This window comes from Triplophysa rosa, linkage group LG10 (assembly GCF_024868665.1).
Source record: "Triplophysa rosa linkage group LG10, Trosa_1v2, whole genome shotgun sequence".
Classification (NCBI taxonomy): domain Eukaryota; kingdom Metazoa; phylum Chordata; class Actinopteri; order Cypriniformes; family Nemacheilidae; genus Triplophysa; species Triplophysa rosa.
This window is the reverse complement of record NC_079899.1, coordinates 1,251,015-1,267,900: the sequence shown is the minus strand read 5'-3', so window position 1 is coordinate 1,267,900 and position 16,886 is coordinate 1,251,015. Positions and strand designations below refer to the sequence as shown.

Below are 16,886 nucleotides of genomic sequence, written 5' to 3'. Positions count from 1 at the left end.
CGATCTCCAGCCGGACTGTGTTCTCTCATGAGCTGCTCGAGCCGTGTTGATCCTCCACTACATTGTTTGTTTGCGATTGTGGTTACTGAATAAAGATATCCCACCTGTCCCAAAACTGTCCATTTGCGACTATGTTCCGATAATTCTCCTTCACGGTCAGTCGCGTTGTTTCCGGGGAATTGTCAATATTTTGCGGGCATCAGGAAGACGCTAGTAATCTGCGGGAGAATTTAAGGGAGAGGTTGGATGTCTATGGATAGGCCTATGCACTTATCAAACCTCTGTGGAAATACTTCTTAGATGAAGCTAGATGAACTTGAATAAACTATGCACATGATTTGATTGATTGGTATAAGAGATACTTATAATGAAATTTAAAAACAAATTTCTCAAACGACAACAATCACTGTGATTATAATTTTTAGCAAAATAGACATTTAGTCGACTAAATTGGACTAAACAAAAACAGGACAAGGATGACTAAATAAAATAAAAACTAAAAGGTGTATTCGTCGTGGGACTAAAACTAAGACTAAAATTTAAAATAGCTGACAAAATTAACACTAGCCTGAACTTAACCTTAACTAAAGCTGTTTTGGTGAGGTGGAGTTTACGAAAGCCAGACTGGAGGGGTTCGAAAAGATTGTTAACAGTGAGATAAGTGTGCAAATGAGCAGCCACAAACACTCAAGGTTTTGGCAATAAAGGTGAAGATCGGAGATGGGATTGAACATTATTGTTGTGAAGCTAGAAACATCATTTAAGTTCATTTAAAAATGATTTTAAAAGTAAAAAACGCAAATACATTCAACACAAAAGTAATCCCTGCCCCTTGTGGCTTTAAATTAGCGTTTTATAAAGCGAGTCAATTGATCTGTGCAAGAAACTGAACGCTATTATCACATCTTCGGGTGAAATCCAATCGCATTCATGTGCCCCACGCACTTACAGTATATGGCAGAGCCTTTGTATAGTGCGAGTTCTGGGGGAGATGAACAGCTGTTTTTCGTAAATATAGCCGTTATACATAATGAATGCAGTAATCCCTTATCTGAGACAACCGTTCACGTGGTGTACCCTTCCTACAGTTAGCCTACTTTCAAGGGCACAAAACGCGTTTTAGCCCACGGCCCATCACGTGCGCAAACCGATTGCCTGTGGCTGTGCAATGCATTGCTGATTATAACGTTGTAAATAACATTAAGTTTCTTGGACTGACCGATCAAATCGCTTTATAAGACGTAAATCATTAGGAGCCGCGGGAATTATTTTCGTATTGAATGTAGCAAGCGTTTTGGGCTTTTAAAGATGTGGCGTCTCAGGAGGACGTGCATTTAAAGCACACCATTCTTAAAGTCTCTCCACTTATTTTAAATGTTAAGGCGGGCCAGGTAAAGATGATTGATGGGCCCCCAGTTGACTAGCCCTGCTGCAAATAATATACACTGCATCTGAAAACTATTTTGTTATTGTATTTTTGCTCTCTATTGTTTTATTTCACGATATTTAACTCATAAGTTTCCTCCTACATAACTCTGTCCAGGGATTTCCCAGGGTCCTAGAGCAAGCACGTCATACGCACTTTTCAAAAAACAGCACTTCTATTTTGTTGAATTTGTACATATTTAGAATGATGGATATAGAATGCACGGCATGTTGCTTGCTTACTTTGATCAAAAGCTTGATGCATGTAAGTCTACATGTCATAATAATAAGGAACGATTATTCTAACCACAGCTCTAGACGTGTAGTTCAAACCACACAACTTTGCGATGCTGCTTGCGATTGATCGTTGGAATGATGGTTTGGGGAAACACTTAAATCATTGAACTATGTTGGAACGACGAAACATGCAACCTGTCATGCTCGGAAAGAACTGGACTCAAGGGCAGATTCAAATCAAAAGAATTTAATAAGTCAGCAAGGCAAGACTCGATAAACAATATTACGGAGCAGAGTTCCGACAATCCCAAGGGTGAGGCAGAGGCATGGTCAAACAGGCGTGTGGTCAGTCGAGGAGCGTACAGTGTCCAAAGGGAAATCCAGAGAGTAGTCAGACGGGCGAGGGTCGATCGAGGTGCAAACAGGATCCAGAGGGGAAAAGCAAGCTCGTAATCCCAACCGGTGAAGAAGACTAAAAGGAGGGGTCCAGTACCGATCAGCATGTCAGTCCAGGGAACAAAACTCCGAACAAAAACCACTCAAGGTAACTACGACTAGACGAAAACAAGATTAGTTCATTCCGAAGGTAGCAAGAGCGGGGTAAACATACAACGCAACAGCAACGAAGGAAAGAAAAGAGAGGAATATAAAGGGGAGAGTTGACGAGTAGAGCTAAGAGACAGGTGTGCGCTGCTGAGCCGCTCGGCTGATTGCCAAACCGCGTCAGCTGCGCAACAGAGAGTAGTGATGAGGAAAAGTGAGACAGTGAAACGGAAAATCAAACCCGGGACCTGACAGCAACCATACTTGGCTAACGATGCTTTTGGGAAACGCACCCCTGGTCAGGAGCAGGTTTTCTTTGGTAAACCCAGAGTTTCTTTCCATCTCCTCCCCCCTTTTAAAGCACAAGTGTTGTACCTCATTCATTAATACAGTCATTCATGGCTCGCATTTTGATCACACAGAGACCATCTCAGTGACTTATATGTCGTGTACTTTTATAGAGGATTCTGTATGTGCAGAGGCTGCATTCATTCATAGGGATGTACTTTGATTTCAGGAGAGGAATTTAGGACCCGAGTGGAATTTTGTCATTTCCCTGCGCATAAAAGTGTACCATTTTTCTTTACAGTGAATTAGATATATCAAAATATATCTCATCCATCCTTACATCAATAACATCAGCCATCGTGGCCGTGTATTACATCAGGGCAGATTCTTAAATGGTAGTTTTCTATGGAGGATGAGAAATGACTTGATAACGTGTATAAATAAAGTGCATGAATAAAGAAATTAATAAATACAGACATACATGGATAAATGAAGCAATAAAGGTCATAAACAATTAATTTAGACATGCAGCCATTCCAACTCGAATCTGCTCAGAGCATGCAGGGTTCGAACCGCTGATCACTCTGAAACTGACACGAGAGTCTGACACACTAACAAGTGTCCTATACACCATGACATCTCACACTCTTCACTAGAGCACTCATGAGGAGTGAGAACATGAGAATTTTTCATTTGTCTGTTGTTTCATTCATTTACTGATTCATTTATTTGTTTATTGGTACATTTATCTATTTATTAATTTAAACGTATGTCATTTTCAGCACATTAGTAAATCCGCTGTATGCAGAGCGGAAAGTATGCCTCACTCTCAAGCACTTTCTGCCACCATGTTGCTTTTTTGGTGCTGTTGCCATGGTGAATGGTAATATGGGAGCTCCATTGATGATGGCTTTTTATAGTTGTGGTGCACTCACTTAACTCAAGGTAAGTCTACCCAGAGTTGATAGAACTAACTCAAATCAGCTGTTCTGAAACCAAAAACTCAAATTTTCACATCTCGGTTTTAATCAACTCAGAGTTAACATTTTAACTCGGTGTTGTTTGAACCTCCTTATTGAAACGGGCCCCAGTGGTGATAGAAAGGAAGCAGTATATTTTAAATGCATTGTGTATGGTTAGGATATACAGCTGATGTCTGTTGAAACCAGTTTTAAGCATTGCAACAAGCAATACAAATAGACAGAACAAACATGTTTAAAAATTCACATAAATATTAAACAGAAAGCTAAAAAAATGTCTATAGTATATTTGTTTAATTGTGTTTGATATGCACATCCAGCACACTTCAATCTGTTTCTGCTTCATCACGCTCATTCATTCATGATCAATAACCAAAATATTATTTCCATATACTGTATATGTCATTATAGAGTCTGTCAGCTTTAAACTGTAAGTAAGCTTTATAAGAACAATACAAGAGTGATGATGGGAATCAATATATAACAGATCTCCAGCAGATTCAGACAGTCACAGTTTGTTACAGTAAAGTTCACATTGGGTAGAACTGAGAAGCTGCTTCAGATGACTGGATTTCTACTTGAGCCATTTTAAACTGAGTGCACTGAAGCCACTTGCGCAGAGTGAGAGAGAACGATGAAGAGCCGGGACTCTGTAGACACTGATGATTTACTCGGTTTTGAATTGCTTGTAGACGCAGTTGAAGACCCGCCGACAGATGCTATCATCAGACAGACAGACAGACGGGTGGACATCATTGATTATAATCGCTCCATAATTGTAGTTTTATTCTTAGTATTAATGTCAAACACAACTGGGATTAGACTAGCTGAATAAACACTTACGTTCAGATTGGACTGAATCATTGGCAGCCACATAGGAATTAGCTGAACAAAATAGTGAAATCATTTCCTTATACATGTTAGTTTACATTCGATGATTAAGTATAATGAAGATTATTTAAGGATAAACATGATTGAATGAAGTATCTAAAAAAAGTGGAAAGACAGTCGCACACACTTGGAGAACTTGAGAAACAACACTTACTTTTACAAAAATGGTTGAGTTACACTCTTGCAAAGCTTCCATTAGACTGATGACATGCAAACACACCATTTCAACCATCTAAAAAAGAGAGGAACACAGTAGTTTTGAAAGTGTATACGAGCTATTGTTAGGTGTATTGAAGGCTGACATCATTCTGCTCAATGTTTAAATGACTGCAGTAAATCTCACGTGAGTGCAGACGTCAGTAAATCTCTCACCACTTTGTTGTGCGCCATCAGCTGAAGGATACTGGGGGTCACACGGCTCCAGAACTCCAGACCTGTGAGGATGGCGCCAGAAGAAAACTCATTCTGGTTCTGATTGGTGGGAATGGTTGAGGCCTGCTCACAGTAGATGGTCCACAGCTGAGCGAACATGAAGGCATGAAAGAGCGAGCACATGTGCAGAACTGACGTCTACAGACAAGCACGAGAGAAACAAACATCAGCGTTATTCAACCTTCTTTTGCACGCTTAACGCCTCAGCCGCTGGTATTTTTATACCTTGGATTGTTCTGGGAATCCGATGAGGATGACAATGAGATGATCAGCAATGTGACATCCGGCGTCCATTGGAATGGGCATACAGGAGGTGGAGCCCTGATGCAAAGCACTGTGGGTAAGAGAGCCCAGCAGAAGCCAAGACAGCTGCCGAATGTGCGATACACACTCAATGAACTCTTTAGGTCTGAGGAAACAAAAGCATCCTTTCAAACTCCAGAGAGAGGCTATCCATCGTATCATACTTAAATACTCAATGGCAGTTATTTTCAGTAAGAAACAAAAGCAGCGGTGTTCTTACCCCTGCTGCATAGCAGAAGGAGGATGATAAAGCCACGGCAGAAAGCGAATAACTGCTTTGTTGTCTCTGTGGTTGCCTTTGCTGACCTCCATGGCTGCGATCTGAGCCAGACCGACCTTCAGATTCCCTCCGAACGTGTCTTCGTGCAGCGGCTGACAGCACGCTTTCATGTGGCTCTGAGTCACACACGCAACACATTACAACACACTTTCATTCTCTATTGTGTAATAAAGGTATCATCTTGGTATCTACATAATGGTATGGAAGGTCTCATCTTTTTGATCGCATCAAATTTGCATGCCGGACTCTGCCCCGGACATCCGGGTATAAAAGGAGACGGTGTGCTGCATTCATTCACATTTTGTGCTGAGGAGCCTGAGAGCATCTCTCGACTGCTGCAGCAGGCGGTAAGCATTGTCATGAAGGACACAACGTCTCGTTCCCTCCAACAGGGAACGGAGGTTACATACGTAATCGGGACGTTCCTTTTCTGTCGGTTTCTCAACGTTGTGTCGAACTGACAGATGGGGTTCCTATTGAAAATGCCACGGTGCTGTGCCGCATCACAATCTCTATCGAAGCGATGCTGACTGGCCTGGGCATGTCAGACGTGAGCGCTAGCGTGAACTTGTAACCATCCAGTGAAGAGGTAGGGGGTCCCAGAGCTTTGGAAAGGTGGGAAGCCCCTGCCACCGGCTGTCACAGGTGGAGGCCTTGTTTCTCTAACGGCGAGAAGCCGCCCGGCACTGTAAGGGCCACTGGGGAAGCGCTATTTCCTCACTGAGGAAACACGCTACGGAGACCACTTCCTACCGTAGGGAGGAGTTTAGTGGAGACACCAACATGGTCTTGCCGGCATGGGAGAACTCATGGGAGGAATGTGCAGACTGAAGGGAGTACCACAAGGTGGAGGTCCACCTAGAGGAGGTCATGGGTTACCAAGATGGGAACCAGATCATGAGAATACATCAGATGGAATCACCCTGCTGGGGGGGGTTACTTCGTGTGGGGCACTAGGTCCGGTTAGAGCTATGCGCTAGATAACTCAGCTGATACCCGGCCTAAGGAGGCAGGGCTGCTCCGCCCAGCCCGCCACCAGGAAGTGCTTAGTGATGGATAGAATGCCTATTCTTCACCCGGTGGGGGAAGAAGGGAGGCGGAAATAGCACACTGACCCACCTAGGAGGGGGGAAGGCGCTTTCGCAGGTGTACGCCCTACCGGCCGCCGGTCTCACCTGTTGGTACCATGCAAGACTCGGGCTGACACCGGTTCCACACGGAGGCTGTAGAACCTTGCAAAGGTATTGGGTGTAGCCCAACCCGCAGCTCTGCATATGTCTGCCAGAGAGGAGCCCTGAGCCAGTGCCCATGAGGAGGCTACACTCCAGTGGAGTGTGCCCTCACTGCCAGCAGGCATGGGATCTTGGGACCAGTACGCCATAGCAACGGCGTCCACGATCCAATGCGCCAATCTCTGTTTGGAGACAGTCTTCCCCATTTTGCTGACCTACAGAACAGACAAAGAGCTGCTCAGAGCTCCTATAGCTCTGTGTGCGATCCATGTAGAGGCGCAACATGTGTACTGGACACAACACGGATGGGGTTGGGTCTTCCTCCCCAGTGGGGAGTGCCTGCAAGTTCACCACCTGGTCTCGAAAGAGAGTGGACGGGGTCTCAGGATAACGTGAGAGTCTCCAGGCCCGAAATCTAGGCAATCAGTGGACACAGAGAATGCTTGCAGGTCCCCTAATCTCTTGATGGAGGCGAGCATTACCAGGAGAGCCGTCTTCATTGTAAGAGAAAGAGCGGCATCTCCTGGGGCTTGAAATGGGGCCTCTGGACGCCTGCCAGGACACATCAAGGTCCCAATAGGGTACGGAGCGCGGACGAGGCGGATTCCGCCTTCTCGCACCCCTTAGGAAGCTAATGATCAGGTTGTGCTGTCCCAGAGACTTCACAACGACTGATTTGTGATGAGCGGCAATGGCTGCTACATACACTTCAGTGTGGAAGGGGAGAGATTACTCTCAAGTCTCTCTTGTAGGAAGGACAACACGTTCCCGATCGAGCAACTCCGCAGGTCTTCTCCTCGAGAAGAGCACCAGGACAAGAAAAGGCGCCACTTAAAGGCGTACAGCCGCCTAGTGGCAGGAGCCCTAGCCTGAGGGATGATCTCAACTACCGGTGGGGGTTAGGCCACTCAAGATCTCCTCGTTCCGTCCAGGAGCCAGACATGGGGTTCCAAAGGTCTGGTCTTGGATGCCACAACGTGCCCTTCCCCTGCAAAAGAAGGTCCTTCTTCAGGGGAATCGGCCAGGGGGGAGTTGTCGTCAGGAGCATTAATTCCGAGAACCAAGTGCAGTTGGGCCAGTATGGCGTAACTAGTAGATGCTCCTCTTCCCTGACCTTGCACAGGACTTGTGCAATGAGGTTCACTGGGGGGGAAGGCGTACTTCCGCTTGCCCTGCGGCCAGCTGTGTGCTAGGGCATCCGTGCCGAGGGGGGCCTCGGGCAGGGGGACAATGGGTGCTGGTAAACCTGTGCCTGCTCCAACTGCACCTAATGAGCTGGACTGAGAAGTGGAGTCGCCACTCTCCTTGAGGCGTCGACAGATGAGAGAGCGCGTCGGCTGTCTGGTTCAGATCGCCCGAGATGTGCGTGGCTCGCAGGGATTTCGTCACCTGTTGACTCCACAGGAGGAGGCGTCGGGCGAATTGTGTTAACTGTCGTGAGCAATTGCCACCCTGATGGTTGATATACGCCATGGTAAATATACGCCATGGTAGTTGTGCTGTCCGACCGGACCAGCACGTGCTTGTCCTGCACGAGAGGTTGCGTCCTCTTCAGTGTAAGCAGCACAGCCAACAACTCCAGGCAGTTGATGTGCCAACGCAGGCGGGGGCCCGTCCATCGACCCGACACTGCTTGCCCATTGCACATGGCACCCCAACCCTGCAGAGAGGCGTCTGTCGTCAACACGACACGCCTCAAACCCTGCCCAAGGGGGACTCCCGTCCGTAAAAGGGTCATTGAAGACCAAGGGGTTAGGGTGCATCAGCAGAGAGGCGTGCCAACACGCCTGCTGCCGGTGTGCCACGCTCTCCAGGAAACCCGACTCTGTAGCCAGTGCTGGAGCAGTCTCATGTGCATCAACTCGAAGGGGATCACCCCTGCCGAGGACACCATGTGCCCCAGGAGCCTCTGAATAGTTTCAGGGGGACTGCTGGCTGCTGCTTGAAGAGGTTCAAGCAGTTCAGCACTGACTGTGCACGCTCGGTAGCCGCGCTGTCATAGAGACAGAGTCGAGTTCCATACCGAGAAAAAAGATGCTCTGCACGGAGGAGAGCTTGCCCTTTTCCTGGCTGACCTGCAATCCCAAATGATCTAGGTGCCGAAGCACCAGGTCTCTGTGTGTACACAACAGATCTCGAGAGTGTGCCAAGTCATCGAGATAGTTGAGTATGCGCAGGCCCCTCTCCCTGAGGGGAGCGAGGGCAGCTTCCACGAACTTTGTGAAGACTCGTGGAGACGGGGACAGACCGAAGGGGAGGAAAAACCGCAGGAGCGATCGATGACGAGGGAGAATCGAGACATGAAGTACATGTCCTTTAAAACCTGCATAACATCTCGGCTGGAGGGATGAGCTCGATCGCTTTTTTCGCCAGAAGGGTGGCGACCTCGGACCGAAGCACGGGAGCTCCTACCGCGAATGCTTGGGCGGGCGTCTGGCGAATTGGATCGCATAGCCGAGACGGATCGTCCTCCCTAGTCACTGTGGATGGTCTGGGAAGCTCTAACCAGGCTCCCAGGAACCGAGACAGGGGGACTAGGGGTTCGATCTGCTTCATCGATCCCCCGGGGGGTGGTTCGATGGCTAGCAGTGCGGCTCCCTCGCTGGTCCCGGTGGCTGGTCACGGGACAGTTGTCTCCTCGACGTCTTCTTCCGGGGGGCTGCCTGGGTAGGGGGCGCCGGAGCCGGCGTCGAAGAGGAAAGCAAACTTTCTCAGCGTCACACATCTGCGCAAGGTTGAGCCGGAGGTGTCTCTCCTGGGCCACTAGTGTGGACATCGTCCGACCCAGGGCCCGCGCAGTGGCGGCGTGGAGTTCCTGTATAAGTCCTCGGGTCAGTCTTACCCTCGTGGAGCTCTTCAACGCCTCGGCCTGCAGGATGGCCATGGCGTGCAGAGCGAAGGCAGCTTGGCCCGCGGCAGTGTAAGCCTTCAACACCAGAGATGCCGAAAGCTTACACGCCTTGGACGGGAGGCAGGGTCGATCTCCCCAGGTGGCCGCCGTCTACAGGCATAAATGCACTGCGACGGCACGCTCCACCTGGGGCACGTCGACGTAGCCCCTAGCTGCCCCACCATCGAGGGAAGTAAGGGTGACAGAGCTAGTTTGATGGGAACGCACCGAGGGGGGGGGTTCCAGGTCTTACTATGCTTCATCATGCACTTCCGGGGAAAATGGTACCGGGGTCGAGCGCGGCTTGGAGTCGCGCTCAGACCTGAGGCACCAAGTGTCCAACCACGAGCAGACATCGTGTCCGTCCCCCTCCTCCTCTATGAGAGTGTTGCACCCACGAGAACAGCGGGACATGCTACACTGGAGAAATTTGCTCTTTTAGAAAACCCCTCTGGAACTGCCGAGACGCCCAGTGAAATTCACTGATGAAGATGGACAATCCGCTGCACCACGTCGTAAGAATCCAGCAATTTTTACCAGTATATGTCATTCGATGCAAATGCTCCAAAGAACAAAAGGTAAATGAATGTAGCTCGCCATCTCCTTTCATACCCGGACATCCGGGGCGGAGTCCGGCATGCAAATTTCATTCGCCAATTTCATTGGCCTTTTCAGTTAGTCAGAAGATGATAGGTTCTCAAGTCAAACCCCATCTGTCGGTTCGACACAACGTCGAGAGACCGACAGAAAGGGAACTGATGTTACTCTATGACTGAATGGTAAATAAAAGAGCAGAGCTAAGTCAGATGTATGGTTTGTTGTGTGTGAATACCTTCAGTTTGGTGAGCGTGTGCATGTCTGCAATGAAGTCTAAGAGTTCACTGAGATATTGTCTTAAACACTCCATTGCAGCGGTGGTGCACTGAAACAACAGAAGATCATCAAACACACACACACACATACACAGATGTGTGTTATAGTGAAGACAAGATGCGAGCTCTCTCACCCCCGGCAGAGCAGCGATCATGTGCTTCTGGAGAATGGTGGATTCAGCCAACCTCGTACTGATGTCTGTACACACAAACTGATGAAAAGCTAACGTTAGTCACTCTCACGTGAGTTTCTCTTTCTCTGTGGCTCACTTTATATCTGTCATGTTTTATATTCAGCACCTGAACCAACAGCAGCAGGTTTGTGTCAGGAATGGATGACTTGAATTTCAAAGCTTGAAGTAACTCCAGAACAACAACACGAGTCATGTAGTATTTGTCTCTCTCCTGCATAAAAAAAACAATGCTCATGGTTTAAAGTGTCTGTTTTGAATTCATTCTGTTCTTTCACTATATGAGGGCTGGAAGTGCAGAACATTTTCTCCAGGTCCTTTCAGAGAGCTCAACTGATAAAGACATCTGACGGTGAAGACTATGTGTTGAATCCATCAGATTCAAATCCTACAGTTATATCTGCAGTGTTTTTACTTCGGGATCATTTTGGATTTGAGCGTCTGGTTTCATCACATAAACTTCTACAGGTCAGTATTTGCGCTGATGCAACATATACAGAAAATAAAGACTGGTGTAATTAAAAAGAGAGAATATTTACAAATGAACTACTGTATTGATAGAAACATAACGATTTATAGTCAGGGTTGGGGAGTAATGGATTGCATATAATGGTGTTACGTAATCAGGAAACAAAGAAAAAAAACTAGTAACTAAAATTACAGTAAAAACATAGTAATGGTAATCAGATTAAAGTTACATTTAGTAAAAAAGGGAATACTATCAGGATTGCAATGGGTTGATTTAGAACAAAATAAATCATTATTTTGGTATATTGACACTTGTTTTTTTAAGCGCTGCTTGATTATATGGTAGTTCCAACCTGATCTCATGGGTTTTATGAGGTGGAATTTCATATGAATTTGTACATTGTGAATCGTACAAAAATGTATGATTACTAGAAAAAACGCAATACTTAAACCACACCCCTAACGTCACTGGAGCGAAAGCAAATCGTCCTAAAACGAGATAGCAGCAATTCATCGTAAAATAGTTATGTTTTTGCTGTGAGATTGTGTTTGTAGTTCCTGATTCTGTTGTCAGTGATGACTCAGGTGAGCCACCTGCTGGTGCATGCACGAATAACACATCTACGATCTCATACGCAGATTTAATCGCAGTTAGTCGAGACGATGATGACCGTGTGAAAACTCCTTTTCAATTCCTATTTCAAAGGAAATGTAGGTTTAGATAAAGGACGAATGAGTTTTTTCACACCTTGCTGAAGGTTTTGTAGCATAAACCACAGAGCTCTACGATATATGAGAGACTAAAAACCCCATACTGGATGACAAAACTCAGGAGTTTAGAGAAGGGCTCCAGAAGACTCTGTCAAAGAGAAAATAAAGCTTCATTAAAGCACACACAGTCATTCAACTCATGTCTTAAGAAGAAAATAAAAGACACAAATCATCTTACTCTTGTCGCATTCGTCACAGGAATCTTCAGTAAACAAATGATTATTCTCAGACTCGAGTCCAAGGGGCACTTTACATTAAAAGACATGAATGAAAAGAGATTAATCACACAAGATTCTTGTGTGCATTTATTGTGTCCTGAATACGAGTGAGTTTGTGAGAATATCACCTTGAGTGGCAGAACAGCAGGTAGTTTAGTGAGAAACGTCTGGAATTGATTGGAGATGGTTGTCCAGAGGTTACTGGGAGAATCCATGGGAAGAGTTTCCATGAAGGTGGCGATGTTGTCCAGACAGTGTAGGATTGTGCCCCCTGCTGGTAGAGTCTTCTTAGTGTTTAAGCCCTACAACAGCAACATTACAAGCACTTATGTAAACACAGATGATGAGCGATCAAAAACCTCTCTCCTGCACACAACAGAACTGAATTATGATTTAAACTAACCCATCAAAACCTAAAGCATTCACATTCACACTAGATTTGTGCTGTCACGCTGGACATCTGTTTTCAGTTGATTGATACTACTTGGATGTCAGAACAAATGTGTGATGTGTGTTTGCAGCCGTACCTCCAGGAGTTGATTTAGTGCTGCTATAGAGCTCAGCTCATTGAAATCTATTAGAGACGTGGCCAGCGTGCGCAGGAAACTTCCATCTAAAGAGGCAGAACAGCGAGAGAGTGAGTGAATTGGAGTGTCTTTGTGCTGTAGTCAGTATGATGTTGTCTTGTGGCTTCAGACCTTTAATGTTGCTCTGGAAGAGTTGTGGCAGAATGCCATTGGGAGCGAGCTGATGAAGAACACAGCGCAGGAACTGCTTGGCCACGCCAGCGACATTACCAGGTATCAACATACTACACGGACAGACGCAAACACACGTGTCACATACACAAACAGAAGTATCACACCTGTGAATCTGAGCTGAGAACTTTACCTTTCAGCCTGGCCGGTGAAATTAGAGCTAGAGGCCAACCTATAAAAGACAAATGGAGTTGAACTTTACAGCCCTGAACGATGACAAACACACAACAGTGACGGACAGATCGTGTACCTGCCCACAGACTGCATGATCTCTAACAGGAGCGGAGCGGCCAGGTCAGGACTCAGATGAATGAACATGGAGAGAACCACCACGGCCAGAGCTAAAGTCTCCTCATCATATTCCTCCAGAACTGCCCCACAATCCCGACACCTGCACACACACTCACACATGTGATGACACCTGCAGCGTACTGACAGTATGTCTGTACACATGATTGACAGCTGTCACTCGCCTGTCGGTCATAGTGGTGGGCTGCTCATCGCTGAAGTCTTCAGGTGAAGGAACGAACATGCTGGCGGTGCTCGGAGCAGAGAGCAAACTGGTTTTTGTAAGACCTGTTAGAGAAAAACCCTTTTGAGCATCACAAACAGATCATGTGACAGCGGTACTGTTGAATGATGATGTCACTGACCCGTGTCCCATGTGCTGATGTTCTGTGGAGCGCTGGACTGATGTTCTAACTGTCTCTTCATTAACTGACACATGGTGACCGCACCCAGAGATCCCCGCTTCACCGGACGATACTGAGCTGTCAATCAAACACACACATCCAGACGAGGACAAAAAAACAACAAACCTTAGATCACGAAGTTTTCTGATGGAGGATCGATAAACACATTATATACATCATATTCATAATCATATATGTCATAATGTGAGTGAGTGTGTGGTTTACTGGACACTGAAGAGCGATGACTGGTTTCAGGGATGGTGGCTTCCAGCGCTGGAGCAGATGCTGATTCTCTGGGTTTCTCCAGATCGGACAGAGATTTCTGATCTGTACACAAGAACATCAATAAAATCTGTTTTCTGAATTTCATCTTTACATTCTAATGTAATTGTCTAATGTAAATGTTATTTAGCTTTACAGCAGTGGTGTAAAGTAACGAATTACAAATACTAAATTTACTGTAATTGAGTAGTTTTTTTCAGGAAATGTACTTTAAGTAGTTTAAAATCTTTTACTTCAGTACATTTTTAGTGCTGTATAGGTACTTTTACTGTGCTATTTTTCCTCACATTGTCATTGAGACCGTCCTGCAGGCTAGAGCCCCCACCACTAGGCGTTTATACGCTTATAAGTGGCATCTCTTCTTGTCCTGGCGTTCTTCCCACGGGGAGAACCCACGGAATTGCCTGATCAGGTCAGCTTGGCCTTCTTACAAGAGAGACTCAAGAGTAACCTCTCCCCATCCACATTTAAAGTGTATGTAGCCGCTATTGCCTCATCACAATCTCATGGAGGGTAAGTTCCCTCCATCAGGGAACAGAGGTTCCCTTTCTGTCGGTCTCTCGACGTTGTGTCGATCCGACAGAATGGGGTTTGTCTTGAGAACCTATCTTCTTCTGAGTATTTAGAAAAGGCCAATGAAAATTGGCAAATGAAATTTGCATGCCGGGCTCCTCCCCGGATGTCCGGGTATAAGAGGGAAGCCGGCGTGCTCATTCATTCACCTTTTGTTCTTCAGAGCCTACGCATCTGATGAGCTTCTCTACGATCTTGGTGATCATTCTTTCTGCTGGAATCTACGACGTGGACAGCGGACGGTCCCTTCCTGCAGTGACTCTCCCCTGGGCGTCTCGGCAGTTCCGGAGGTGTTCGAGCAAATTTCCTTTTCTAAAAGAGCAAATTTCTCCAGCGTGGCTTGTCCCGCTGTTCTCATGGGTGCAACACACTCATCGAGGAGGGGGACGGACACAATGCCTGCTTCCAGTACGCTGGGGCAGACGTTGTGGATATGTCCTGTCCGCACTGCGGGCGGTGACGATTCAGACCTTGCGTCACAGGTGGCTGTGTTCCCACGGGACTCAGCCACCACCTCGTTTGCTCCCCGTTCCGTGGCGGTAGGACTACGGCCCTGCCGTCCGCTACGGCAAGCAGCGAGGGTGATATGAGGATTACTGTGAGCGATAATCCGCCAGCCTCGGGCTCACAGACCGTTCACACCTCGTCTCGCTCGTCTGACCGTTCCCCAGGAGACCGTTCCCCCGTCTTATCCTCAATCACGTATTCGGACACGATGCGTGATGATGAGATGTCTCTTGCAGCATCGGGGGGTGACGTACTGCCATCCGACTCCGACGATTCCTCGGGCTCCCTCTCTCGGGGGGTTGCAGTGCCCGCTCTGCCTCTCCAAGCCGCGCCCACCCCCAGTGCCATGTTTACCGGAAGTGCATGAGGAACTTAGTAAGACCTGGAACGCCCCTTTCCGGCACGTTTCACGTCAAACAAAGTTCCGTCACCCTCTCTTCCCTCGAGGTTGAGACAGCTAGAGGATACATTGATGTCCCCCAAGTGGAGTATGCCGCCGCGGTGCACTCGTGCCCGTAGGTGGGGGCCACCTGGGGGGGGGCTCGACCTAGACTCCGGTCCAAAGCATGTGGGGTCTCGGCATCTCTGGTGTCGAGAGCTTACATTGCGGCGGACCAAGCTGCCTCCTCTCTCCACGCTATGGCTCCTGCCAGGCCAGGGTATTGAGAGAGCTCCACGAGGGTAAGACCGACCCAGCGCTTATGCAGGAACTCCGCGCCGCCACCGACCTCGCTCTACAGGTGACCAAGGTGACCACGCGGGTCCTGGGTCGGACGATGTCCACACTTGTGGTCCATGAGAAACTCCTCTGGCCGATCCTTGCACAGATGAGTAACGCCGAGAAGGTCCGCTTTCTCGACGCACCCGTCTCGCAAGGGGGGGCTGGTTGGTGTTACTGTCGAGCCGCTGCGGCCCCGCTCACCATCCGCCTCTCTAAGGAGAGTTTCCTCTCTCTCTGGGTTATCACAGCCGCTCCCACCCTCTGCACGACGGTGAACGGCAAACTCGACGTTGCGTCATGGTGAAGCGCAATGTCGAGTATAAACACCAGCCCTCAGCACCCTCAGTCAGACAGTGCGTTGAGCTGCGCAGTCGCCAGGCAGGAAAAACAGCAGAGCCGATCTCCTCCCCGGGGGACCTCCCCCGGCAAGGAATCCGTACTGCTAGCCATCGAACCACCCTCCGGGGGGACGATGAAAAAGATCGTACCTTTAGTCCCCGTCTCATTTCTGGGAGCCTGTCCGGCTTCCCAGACTGTCAGGTTGGCTAGGGAAGACGATCCGTCTCGGCTACGCGATCCAGTCGCCTCACGCCCGCCAAGTTCAGCATCCGATAATACCTCAGTCAGAGGCTAGGATGTCCCCGTACTTCGGGCCGAGGCCGCCACCCTTCTGGTGAAGGGAGTGATCGAGCCCGTCTCACCAGCCGAGATGTTCAGCGGGTTTTACAGCCTGTACTTCATTGTCCCCAAGAAAGGCGTGGGGTTGCGCCCTATCTTGGGTCTGTGTGTTCTGAACAGGCACCTACACAGTAGCTGCCTTTCAGGTTGATCACGCAGAAGCGCATCCTGACGTCCGTCAGGTGTCAGGACTGGTTCATGGCAATCGACCTGAAGGACGCGTACTTCATGTCTCGATCCTCCCTCGACATCGGCCGTTCCGACGGTTCGTGTTCGAGGGACGGGCATATCAGTACAGGGTCCTCCCCTTCGGTCTGTCCCTGTCTCCACGAGTCTTTACGAAGGTCGTGGAAGCTGCCCTCCTTCCCCTTAGGGAAGGAGGTGTGCGGGTACTAAACTATCTCGGTCGGTGGGGCTACAGGTCAACTGAGAAGAGCAAGCTTTCCCCAGTGCAGAGCGTCCACTTTCTCGGTAGGGAACTCGACTCTGTCCTCATGAGCGGCCCTGCTCACCCCCCGCGGGGGGCACGAGACCCGCGACGAGGAAGCCCGCACCCACGCGGCCTCCCAGAGGCAGTGCGACTGACTACAGAGCGCACCCAATCAGTGTTGAACTGCCTGAAGCTTTGCCTTTCAGAGGCAAACAATTTCAGAG

At 48.1% G+C, this 16,886-nt stretch overlaps 1 protein-coding gene across 1 annotated transcript in view; it reads right to left on the bottom strand.

Annotated features, from left to right (window-relative positions):
• Positions 1 to 1,921: 1,921 nt before the first annotated feature.
• LOC130559910 (protein unc-79 homolog) overlaps positions 1,922 to 16,886 on the bottom strand; it is a 57,306-nt gene continuing 42,341 nt past the window's right edge. Inside the window, exons 33-51 of the mRNA XM_057343251.1 lie at positions 13,697 to 13,798; positions 13,433 to 13,549; positions 13,253 to 13,355; positions 13,030 to 13,170; positions 12,913 to 12,951; positions 12,720 to 12,832; positions 12,549 to 12,634; positions 12,150 to 12,323; positions 11,982 to 12,050; positions 11,781 to 11,891; positions 10,674 to 10,778; positions 10,508 to 10,585; positions 10,334 to 10,423; positions 5,320 to 5,495; positions 5,022 to 5,205; positions 4,737 to 4,934; positions 4,519 to 4,596; positions 4,317 to 4,358; positions 1,922 to 4,192 (exon numbers count right to left, since the gene is read on the bottom strand). Coding sequence (XP_057199234.1) covers positions 4,004 to 4,192; positions 4,317 to 4,358; positions 4,519 to 4,596; positions 4,737 to 4,934; positions 5,022 to 5,205; positions 5,320 to 5,495; positions 10,334 to 10,423; positions 10,508 to 10,585; positions 10,674 to 10,778; positions 11,781 to 11,891; positions 11,982 to 12,050; positions 12,150 to 12,323; positions 12,549 to 12,634; positions 12,720 to 12,832; positions 12,913 to 12,951; positions 13,030 to 13,170; positions 13,253 to 13,355; positions 13,433 to 13,549; positions 13,697 to 13,798 — 2,195 coding nt within the window. The 3' untranslated portion in view covers positions 1,922 to 4,003. The remainder of the gene's footprint in view (positions 4,193 to 4,316; positions 4,359 to 4,518; positions 4,597 to 4,736; positions 4,935 to 5,021; positions 5,206 to 5,319; positions 5,496 to 10,333; positions 10,424 to 10,507; positions 10,586 to 10,673; positions 10,779 to 11,780; positions 11,892 to 11,981; positions 12,051 to 12,149; positions 12,324 to 12,548; positions 12,635 to 12,719; positions 12,833 to 12,912; positions 12,952 to 13,029; positions 13,171 to 13,252; positions 13,356 to 13,432; positions 13,550 to 13,696; positions 13,799 to 16,886) is intronic.